The 12,049-nt window shown below is 37.7% G+C and overlaps 1 protein-coding gene across 10 annotated transcripts in view; it reads right to left on the reverse strand.

Annotated features, from left to right (window-relative positions):
• The window catches only part of NUMB (NUMB endocytic adaptor protein), a 98,413-nt gene that overhangs the window by 25,304 nt on the left and 61,060 nt on the right, over positions 1-12,049 (reverse strand). For all 10 annotated transcript variants that reach the window (XM_084208348.1, XM_084208356.1, XM_084208352.1 and 7 more), the window contains exon 2: positions 9,005-9,148. In XM_084208348.1, coding sequence (XP_084064474.1) covers positions 9,005-9,130 — 126 coding nt within the window. In that variant the 5' untranslated portion in view covers positions 9,131-9,148. The remainder of the gene's footprint in view (positions 1-9,004; positions 9,149-12,049) is intronic.

Consider the following 12,049-nt stretch of genomic DNA (forward strand, 5'->3'; position numbering starts at 1 on the left):
AGAAGCCAAAAGCTCATCATTAGCACTGGTGTTGAACATCTTACAGCTACTTCAAAATTCTTCTTGCTTTGGTCTCTAATTTTTCTGGGATGAAGTGGTGGTGTGTTAATTGCTTATGCGTGCCAATATACTTTTCTTTCTTGTAAAAATAAATTTTCATTCTATAACCAGAACACTGTGGTCCTCTTCATAGCCCAATGTCCCTTAAGCAGCAGGTCCCCTTCCAAGTCTTCAAGCTTCTTTCATCAGTCTGAGAGTAGATATAGACAGCTTCTGTATTTAACCAGTACTGCAATATTTATCTGGTTTTTAATGGATTGCAATCAAAGACAAAAATATTTCCTCAAGAAGATTGGCAAGAAACTGTCAAAACTGAAACCTCTTCTTAGTGTTTAAAATACAAACAGAAGTGCTAAATTGTAAATCTATCTCAACTTGGCCTTAAATTTGAAATATTAGCTCAACTTACTAATGCAGCAGCATTTTATGAGTGACATTTCAAAATTTCATAAAGGAAATGCATCTACTAGTTTCTACTAGAGTCAGAAATGAAAGTTAAAAAACAGAATTCAGGACTTCAGAAAAATAAACTATTGTTAAACTCTGTTGTTATATTACCAGAAAAGGATTACATGGAAACCACTTTAAAGCAGATACACAATCCCACACTTCTATACACAACCTTTCAGGATCTTTGAAAGGAACTTCCCTTTCAAACTAAAGGAGAAGAAACATACTCTTGAAGTGCCTGGGCAGCAACTGTCCTATATAACTAAAATCTCATGCAAATCCATGACAGCACATTATCACAAACACACTGAAGGACTGGGACACGTAATCCACAGAATGCCTAAGCCATACTGTGGTGGATGATGACTTCGAGAACAGTAAGGAAAGGAGTACACCTCTGACATATTTGCAAAGAGCATTTCTTGTCACAGGGATTATTGCAGCTAGCATTCCTGCAGAAAGTGACTACTTTTCCATCAGGAAAATGCACATAGCAGGAATGCAGTATTAATATTGAATGCACTCCTACTTAATTTCCATAGCAACCAGTGAATGATAGTCATGACATCAGCAATTCTCAGACATAAGTTGTTCTGTAAGAGATTTAATCATTATACCAGAAATTAACTACCAGGGCTTTTATAGAAAGCTAAAATCCACATGGGCAGAGTCCACATACAGAGCAACACAACATAAAAGCTATAATCCAAATAAAATACTTTCAGGGGCTGTTGGAGAAAAGTCCTTAATGTAAACATTATTAAATAGAAGCACTGCTTATATTAACATTTTTAGCAAAAAGATGATGTGATCATGGTACAGCATATTGAACAGAAACCAAAAAACTTTCCCTCTTCATCACTGATTTTCATGTTCTCTTTTGCTGAAGATGCTTTTTGGTACCAATCTCAAACCAAACATAAAGCAATTGACACAGGAACAAGTTAAACTGGCACACAGCAAAGCACACTTAGAATTTGAAAAGTGCTTGAGAAAATTTATTCTTTTTCAACATTTTAAACATCTTCCAACTTCATCTAAAACCCAACCACTCAAGTTACCATATCAAGTGTTTCTGGTGAAGTTTTCCTACTATCTTCTCACAAATAGATGCTATTGGAATTGCTCCTACTAAAACACCAAGGGCTGATTTATCAGGTCAGAAATAAAACACCATCTGTGTCCTAGTACAAGCAATACTGCCCTGATCTTCTTTGTTTTCATTTCTCTCTAAAATACTTTACTGACTCAGTTTTCAAAATTTCAAAGTTGAACAATAACAGCTGGCAAAAAGATCCTTCACCAGAGCTCCTTCAACCTGGACAACTCACTCAAGCCAGTTCTGTTTGCTCAAGTCTGGTAATATGGTTTTACAGTTTCTCTTTCAAACAGACTCAACTACACAAATAATTGAAGTTCCCTCTGTATCAGCAGATGTTCACATGCACTGTTTTATTTGCAGTAGCAGATTAGGTTCTTTGGATTACATTTGAAACTAGATGGACACAGGAAATGAGCTTACTTGAAGTCTTGGCCAAGGTGTCCTGTGCTGGGAAACGAGCTGCCATAAAGAGAAGCACACCAGCATTTCTTGGTATTTTTCCTAGAGGCAACGACATTCCTCTTTCTTCCTCTGTGGAGTTCTGGTGTATTATTTGCAACAGTAAGACTGACTATTTGACATCTGCATGTGCAGATATGCTTCTACAATTGGCATTGCTCAAGAATTAAAGCCTTGCACCAAAGTTTCAGAGAGAAACGCTGTCTTGCAAGTAGACATAAGCTTAAATCCAGAAATCCTGGATATGTCTTAAAGCTGAGCTACTTTACCACCGACTTCTAAGATTTACATTCCAATGTTCAATATTTTATTTCTCTCCTCTCACACCCATGCTCCTGCTTTCTGAATCTATTCGTTTGAAACAAATGTTTGCTCAGACAAAACTGTAGAAGCACAGACAACAGAAACTCTATGATTACGCATCAATAAAGTTTAATTTTGCTTAGTCAAAGCAATATGTTAGTTAGGATGCTACACACGTCACCAGAAATCGAAATGTCTCACCAACCTGTTAAATTCCCCAAAACAGGAACTGCAGTGGCCTATGACTGCTAAATGTCTCTGAATAATGAGGATCAAAAGAAATCTAAAGCAGTACCTATACCAGTAGTTCTCTCTATTTTTTACATCACACCCACCTAAGAGCCTCTCTGAGCATTTCACATACTGGTTCTCACACAACCTTTATCATTGCCAACAGAAAAAAACATTGTGAGTCGGGATACTGAAGATGCAATAAAGAAGCTCAATACAGGATATACAAATGCTATATTCTTCATTTCCTTAAAAATCCCTAAAATGAGGCAGAGAGGGAACTCAGAAGGTTATGTAGGACAGCACTTGCTTCAGGGCAGGATCTACTTCCACATCTACATCAGATAAGTCAGCCTTGAAGTATTATGACATTTCTGTAACTGAAGATCAGAAGGCTAGACCTTCTACCCCGTAGTTTACTGCAGAAAGGGATGTTACAGGTGCCCACTGTACCTCTTCTTCAACTCCTGCAAAAAATTCAGTTTCCATGTACAACACTGAGGATCTCCTAATCTTAAAAAATAGAATTAAAAAGTATAATCCCATGAGAACTTTTTGATTTCAAACACCTAAATTACATTTAAAATAAATATTTCTGCAAGGCGATCCAAACCATTTTAATTGTCCTATCTTTAAAACAACCTGAAGTTTATAAAACTATTTAAGAATTTCACCTTTGCCAAAGACAGGAGGTTTTTAAAACTCAGCAAGAACCTTCATTTAAAACTTCTTGTTTGCAAGGCCATTCAAACAAAACTAAGGGTTGGACACGAGGGTGAAAAGCTTAAAAATCAGGGATCGCCTTACATTCCTTTTAGCCATGACAAAAATGCACAGGAATATATTGGAGGTAAGCTTCACACCTTCCATTATAATCACCATATTTTATAATTAGCTGACTTCCAGCCTTTTTTCTGTGATGTTAAATGCTGCAGGATTTTTAAAATGTACCATTTCTTGCTGAGGCTTAGCATTCACAGGAATCATTACTGTTCATTGCTAACATGAGTTCATGCCTTCAGAGGTAGAGATTTCTAGTGTTTAATGTGTAAGGCTGTACAACATTTCAGAAATCAGCAGCTTTGTCACATTGACTTCTTAAAAATACTTAACATAGTTTCCAAAGACTATTCAAGTACCTCAGGCTTTCACAGTGAAAAATATCACATGCTTAACTTAAAGGCACTTCAGCATCACGCTGTTAAATTCTTTCACAGCTATTATTTCAAACTAGAAGTGCATTTAAGACATAAAACAAAAGCCACAGTCACAGATACCAGTATTTCTGACCTGGAGAAACAGAATGCAAGTCGTCTTTATAACCTTATTAAATATAAGAAGTTATTTTCAATATGAGATTTATAAATTTGACATGAAGTAATAAAGTTCAATATGCAAATTCCAAAACCAAACAGGACACCTGGGCAGCCACAAGTGGTGTGAGAACACAAAGCAAAGTGACTGAAATGGCCTAGCTCCTACGGATGGTGGTTTCAGCAGTGCCACGAATGGCTCAACAACCTAAACACGGGGACCCCAGGGATGAAAACTGACATTTACAGGTCCCAGTGAGGATACTCTACAGGGCTTATGCCAGCTGTTCCCTTTCCTTCTGCCTCTTCTTGAACACAAAGCAATAAAGTGTCTTCCAAATATCTCCCATCAAAGCAAGGGTTAGACAGGAAACAGTTCAAGAGTACTTGTTCTGAAAAGTCAGTTCTTTTATATACAAAAGTACAACCGTATCCATACAATTGTTATGGACTAACACAGAAATATAATTCAGTGTAAAGGACAACTCTAGTGATACCAGGTACTCAGCAGCAAGCCCTGGACGCCAGAGATAGAAATGTGGTTTGTTACTCTTCCACACCTGCTTGTTCACCGACATCTTTAGCCTTCTAGGTCAAATTAAAAAATGCAAGGTGATATACAACAGTAGCCTTAGATGCCTTAAGGTCAAAAGAGACTGACCACCAAGAACACAGAAATGTCAGAACAAAACTAATTAAATTATCCAAGAAACACACAACTGTTGCATCTTCTAGAACACCAGGTAGTAAGCTGATTACTATTCTGTTAATATCCTTTTGGTTAGAACCACCAAGAATTTGCAAATGTTTTGTTTGTTTAGTTCTCTTACGTAAAAGGAAATGACCTAATTTTTCTGATATAAATTTCATAGACCAGTTACTCCAAAGAGCATTTGTATGAATGAAAACCACTTACCCAGAGGGACACTCGAAAAGGCTTTTCACACAAAAGAAGCCCTAGTGTCAAATATTTTACTCATTATACCATAGAACAGCTGCATGCTTTCAGTGAGGTAGTGTCTGGAGCAAGAAAGTAAGTTTGAAAATGTGTATGTACATCAATGAACTTGATTTGTTACAATTCTAACATATAAAATTGTGTATAAATAAATTATAGCGCTGATAAGCACAGCTGTAATGTCTGTTAGAACATTCAACTTCTAAATACTTTTAAATACAATTTCTTCATCTAACACCCCTATATACTGCATGTATCTGGTACTGTTTTTCTCTCAGAGGAAGGACTCACTACTGAAGGATTCAATACTGAAACACAGTATTTACCTTTCAGTTTGTTAGGACAGTGGAAAAGAATTTGTCCCTGAAAACGGACTTATGCACAGAGTGCAACAGGTCTACCAGTGCCACATTTAATAATGGGGCAACTCTTGTTGAGCACCTATAAAAGCTGCAAGGTATTATGCCTCCACAACACCAAAGTTAGGAGAACAACACCATTAAAGTTCCCTACGGAATAGCAAAAGTCTGCAAGTGACTTTTCTAAACACAAGTTTAATATCCTTTCCATACCTTTGCAGACAGACAGGACCGATCTCTCTTTGGCTCTTCTTTCAACCTAACTTTAGTGGATTCAAAGGAGTTTACCCAGAAGAGCACTACAGGCAATTCAGCAGCCATTGCACAGCCTTATCTTGGAGTGTCACTTCAGGTGTGGTTAGATTTCCAACACAGAGAACATCTGTAATTACATCTACACACACGGAGATGACCAAGAAAATATGATCAATACCTGGCTACCTGCAACATAGTCCCACCAACTAGCAGAAAAACACAGACTACTAACAAAAAGGAATGCTACTGACCCAAAGGAACAATATTCATTCATGATTATCACCACCTCCAAATGTATGAGCACAGCACTGGAGAGAACCAACTGTGGATCAAATCTGCTTCCCTGAATTTTAAAGCAACATAAAGGAATGTAACAGGAATTTTGCCTGTACTTTCCACAGAGCATCTTCTCTCTCAAAGGGAAGACGATCCACAGATGTATCAGAGTTGCTCAAAATCCAACAGAACACTTAATGGCTTTAACAATAAGGATCAGCTGTGGACATAGTGCAGGAAGAGCTTCAAGAAACATGCCAACAAAGAAAACCTTTCAGTAACATTAAATCTGTTTGCAGTACAGCATCCTCCAAGCACAATGAATAAGCAGCTACTGGAGTCCCTGTCCAACACTAACAGAGTGAAGCCTGAAGGCAGGATGAAATCCTATTTGCAATATGACTTTCCAAGTGCTTCCACATGCTCTGTAATGTCTAAAAAGGGATAAATCTGTGGTAGCACTCTGCAAACACCCAAGCTTTGGGCAAAATATAAATGCCCAAAGGCAAGAAGTTAAAAACCAAACCAATTCAAGAGATCTTTTTTTTTACAAAAGAAACCAAGAACAAATGTTCCCTTACGTGTTTGCACTAGTCTCCTTTCTCTTTCTCAAAAAAAAAGTATATTAGTGTCTTACCTATATAAAATAGCAAGCATTATAAGTAACAAAGCCCACAGCTTGGCTGCTACCACACTAGTCTCATATATTTTACTTTCAAACAGAAAATCCTACAGATAGCTGCAGCACCATTTATTAAGAATTCTCAGGTCTTCACTGAGTACAGATGAAGTCTTCATCATCCCTGAGAGCATGACCAGATTCTGGTCTTGCTACTCAGTTATGCTTTGAACTCCAAAGAATTTCAGGCGATTTTTAGAGAGCAGGCAAAGCAGATCATAAGAAGTAAGAATATGCTAATCCTGTGCATCTCCTCCCCAGCTCCCCCAACATATTCAAGTGTGGCTGAGCAGCTACACTACAGACAATGGACCACTTTGGAATTCCCACTGCAAAACTTAAAGAAAACTCAGGTTTATTCACCATCTTTCATATTTGAATGCATTCCTATTCATTAACCATGCTTCCCAAAATATCTCACTTTGTCCTGCTCCACTGAGGAGCATCAGGAAGAAAAATCACCCCATCAGACATTTAAGGACATAGGAGACTGCATACTTTTCCTGGAATGTATGAATTCCCAAAAAATACCCAAGACAGGCGTAACAGGATACTCTCCTTCAATAGCACTAAGTTCTATTCTTTCTGTGAGCAAAATACAGTACCACCCACTAAAGCGATGACTCTACATCTGGTTTATCTTGTTCCCTCACAATGGCATACTTCCTGTCTCTATCTATGCAACACCAGTTAACACCCACTCTGCATCTCAAGCCTTACAAAAATTTCCACTCTGTCCATATCAAGGCACACTACATTGGACAATAAATTCTAATCAAGTAAGATAAAACACCTCTTAGTATTAAATTGTTCTGAATTTTTCACCTAATTGCAAGTTCTTTAGATATTAATACTCTATACCATTCTGACCAAATCAAGAAATGTCCCTTACATTAAAAGCATCTTTTTTCCCAAAGAACAAATTAAATTAATTCAGTGATTTCCAACTAAAAGCAGACTAATGAGTGCACCTAAGTCCCATTTTGATGACAGGATGCAAAGATTCATCCATTTCTATGCCTTTTCAGCACAGAATAGGCCAAAAGCTTTTTTGACTTTGGGTACATGTGCCCAGAATAGATGAATGGTTCATTTAAATACAGGAAGCACTTGTCATTAGAAGTGCAAGTCCTGACTGAGAGTTTAAAAAAAGTCAGTCTTTTAACAGTGTGGAGTGGTTCACACCCTTTGTGTTCAGTAAAGGATTGAAAAAGTTTGAATAAACTAAATGCCTAGAAATTGAGCACTCTGCTTTTTAACCTGTGTAATGCCTAAATTATTAAAAAATCACCATCCTCAAACTTACAGCTCTGTTCTCTCCTAGACAGTGTTAAACCTTAACCTAAGTTTGAGCTTTCCCAGAGCAATTACTTTCAAAGCTTTGGCAAAACACCATCTCTGTTCAGGACTGAATTACAGTTCCTTCCTCTTAGCAGAAAAATAACTCCAGACAAAATATGCAAGCAGCCATGAACTAGAAATGTTGTATACACTTGAGTATATGTAAAAGCACAAAAGCAACTCTAGTAGGGTAAAGCAGGGCATTAGCCTCGTGTGAAAGTTACCTCATACTTACCAATCCACAACTTCACAAAAACATGCAACAGTCAGTTTAAAGAATTCCACCTAGCAACATCACATGTTTAACATGTGACAGAATTACTTTAAGCATAACACAGAGAAAAACTGATGGAAGGCCCGTAGGTGTCAGAACCATGGACTGTGCTCCTTGTACATTGAAATTTAACCCATTAGCTTTCCTCAAGCGTCATCTGCTTCCAACCTATTGTAGATCTACTATTAGTGTACCTTGAGGAAAAAAGGGGAACATATGCAACAAGTCACACTAAATTTTATATTTATTTTTATTCTGGTATTTATTAAGTATTATTGTTTCTTAAATAAAGAGGAAGGATAATTGGACACAAAAAAAGAAAATATCTACTTATAATATTCTGATAATCTGGAATGAGTTACCAGAATTTTAAAAGGTAATTTCAGTTTCATATGTGTTAATAGTGTGTAATATACACACACAAGATCATAGCACAGAGGCATTCTCAGAAGTTAGCAAGTGCTTCTAACCTCATGCACTCGTTGAAATCCCAGGTGTTACTCAAAAATATTTTCAATTATTGAGAGGGAGGAAGGATTGATTTCCAAACACAGCCCACCACTTACCTTACAAGTCAACCTGTAACCACAGCTATACTTTTAACAGAGAGAACTGAGTACCTTTCCATGCAATCCAACAGGTCTATCATTTCTGATCTTCCAGAAAAATGAAGACAAATATTGTATTACTACTCTACCAAGCTACATGATTTATTGCAACTAGATAATAATGTAGGATATCTCAGACTGGTTTTCCAAGGCATTTGTTACATGAGCCATCTGGTTTTAAGAAAAAAGCCACATCCTTCACAATGAGAGCCAACTGTAAAATAGGTCAGCGCGTAATGAAGCATGTCTCTGGTTTATGCTTGCCAAAGAAACCCAAGTTACAATTCATGGCAAGAGTACCTCATGGATATCCAAAAGAAGAGCAGTAACTCTTACCTTAACAGGAAAGCTACACTTGCCAGTACGAACGCCTTCTTCATCAGTCTGCCACTGATGAGGCCTGCTGGCCTCTGGGACATAGACATCTTTCTTTCTCCTAAAGCTTTGCCGTAATTTGTTCATTTCTCAGATTTTCACGTCCTAGAAAAAGAAAAAAAGAATACTGCCAATAGGCACCAAACACACATTTAGCTACTTTGGGTCAACCACTATCATGACAAATGATGCTGTGGAAAACCTGAGCTTTTGCAAAGATGAATGGAAGGGCCTGTGAGAGGAAAATATTTTGGACACAGATTTAGAAAAAGACGGGTATTCACTTCAAAATGGAAAACACAAATTCACATTACTTGTTTAACATCTTTCCCCAGCAACTGAAGCATTACACCCAGGAATAAGTATTAGTGGGGAGCATACGGTTACCTAAAATAGCTGACAGAGAAGCTCTGAAGAGTGATGCACATGAAATCCTGCCTCCCCAAATTTAAACACCTACCTAAATCAACCAAGCAGGACACCAATAGCAAAAGCTTTCAAGGCACTCATGCAAGGCAAGGATTCATAGCTTTAAAACGACTCCTAAAATCAGGTGCTTGTGCTGTTCATTAAGTACAAGAGACAGGTTCATGCCTCTGCTGAGGGGAACAGTCCAGCCCTTGCTTAGTCTACTGGTAGAATTCTTGTTGTTAAATGAGAAATGCACTTCTTCAAAAGGGGAAAGACAGTGCTGCAAATATATTTTTGAAGCCTAGAATTCAAAACTTTGTATACACTGTGCCTTCATGTATCAATTTCTATATACAATCCAATCTATGCTTTAGACTTGCTTACCTTCACTAGATTCAAACTACAGTTAGCCAAGAAGCTATCAGCAAAATTATTACTAATAAAAAGACCCAATATTCACCTAAAGAAGTAAAATTATATGGGATACAAAGTGGGGAATACTGAAGACATACTGAAAGGCTTATTGAGACTTGATCATCATTCCTGAAATAGAAGCCTTCTCACAACCATGACATCTCATTTTGATTAAAAAAAAAAAGATGCTGCAGAATGCAAGGCAGCAAAATCTAATTGGATTACACATGCTTATTTTCCCATTAGACTGAATAAATTGTAGAATATAGAAATTTACAGGTGTTAATAGCTGGCCTTTGAACAAAAGCTGCTTTAAAAGCAGTTGGAACACCATTTTAAACCTTGAAAGGAACTAGTATCTTCAAGTCAAAACTATATGACATATATGAGAAAAATCAACACACTCCTATTTGTGGTATCTGACATTTAAGAAGGTTAAAGTCAAAATGTAACTATTTCAAAGCTGAACAAAAGTCAGAAATTAAAAGCACTATAGAAAATCACTGCCGATCACTAATTACACATACTAAATTGTTTTGTATCTCATGGCACACTTTAGCCATGCTAAATAACAAAAAGGCATGCATTTTCTAAGTGACTCCCTAAAACTTCCTTCAGCAACTGTTACTTTCTTCCTCAAGCAGCCGATAATTAAAGAAGTCCCTTCCCACTGTATCTTTATGGCATGACACTGGCTAATTTCACTAGAATCTTACATCTTTCCACCATCTACTAAAAGAACTATTGTAAGATAAGTAATAATTCAAAGATCTACCCATGGATAAAGAAAACACCAGTATATCACTAGGACTGGGTGATTTAAGTGTGGTGATGTTAATTGTTTAAGCACAAATAAGCACGATAGTCACACGCACAAGTTCAGTGGCACCTGAATTCCATTACACCTGAATTCCATTTCAGCATAGGGGATAATTCCTGCAGTACTTCTACACTAGAAAACAGCCACACCAAAGACCATCTTTACAGCAAACACTGTGCTCAAAGTTGCTTGAGCATTTGAAAGCAACAAGTGAGACACTCCAAGCAGCCCAAATCCAAATGAAAATAAAGTGAAGGACTGGGATGTATGCTGAAGGCTACAGGCAACTGTCCCAAGTAGGTACCTAGAATAGCCAGAAGGTCTAAAAAGTAGTATAAGTACAAGGATGAGAAATTGCTGAAGGTTCTCAATCACAATTATCTGGTTATAAAGAAGTGTTAACTTCATACCTTCACAGCTACAAAATGCTTGTCATAACTAGGAACATAAAATATTTTCTTGAATTTACTTGAGTGGATTCCGAGATTAGAACATATGTGCAAAATAAAAAACGTGTGCATTTCTTATCACTCAGTAAGTTGAAGCAGGTCTATTCTGCTTTCAGCTGAGAGAGAGTTAATTTTCTTCCCAGTAGCTGATACAGTGCTGTGTTTTGGATATAAGCTGAGAAAAATGTTGATAACACATCGGTTCAGTTGTTGCTAAGGAGTGTTTACACTAAATCAAGGTCTTTTCTGCTTCTCACCCCACTCTACCATTGAGCTGGCTCCAGGGCACAAAAAGCTGTGAGGGGACGCAGCTGGGAGAACTGATCCCAGCTGACCACAGGCATGTCCCACAGTACATGGTATCAGACTCAGCATGTGAAACTGGGGGAGGGAAGGAAAGATGGAAGGTAGGAGAGTAGGAAAGGGGTACATTCAGAGTGACAGTGTCCTCCCAAGTAACTGCCATGTGTGATAGAGCCCTGCTCTCCTAGGGATGGCCAAACACCTGCCTGCCCATGGGAAGCATTAAATTAATTTCTTGCCTTGCTTTCCTGCGTGGCTTTTGTTTTACCTATCTTTAACTCAACTCATGAAGTTTCACTTTTGCTCTTCTCATTCTCTTGCCCATCCCACCGGGAAGAGTGAGCAAGCAGCTGGATGGGGTTTAGTTGCCATCTGGAGTTAAACCATAACACTCTTCTATAAACATTGTTTATTTTACAAGCTATAAGCCATTTTAAAAATCTCTGAATGTGCAAAGGCAATTCTCAAAGTTTTAAGAGGAGCTGCAAAGCTTCTACTCTCCATCAAGGCTTAGAAAGGCATTACAGCAATATTAGTTATGTATTTTGTTTTACAAACTGCAGATGGAGGACTCTGTGCATCTGTCTGAAGGAATCAGAATTTCAAGGG

This window comes from Fringilla coelebs (genome assembly GCF_963513975.1).
Source record: "Fringilla coelebs genome assembly, chromosome: 6".
In the NCBI taxonomy this organism is placed as follows: Eukaryota; Metazoa; Chordata; class Aves; order Passeriformes; family Fringillidae; genus Fringilla; species Fringilla coelebs.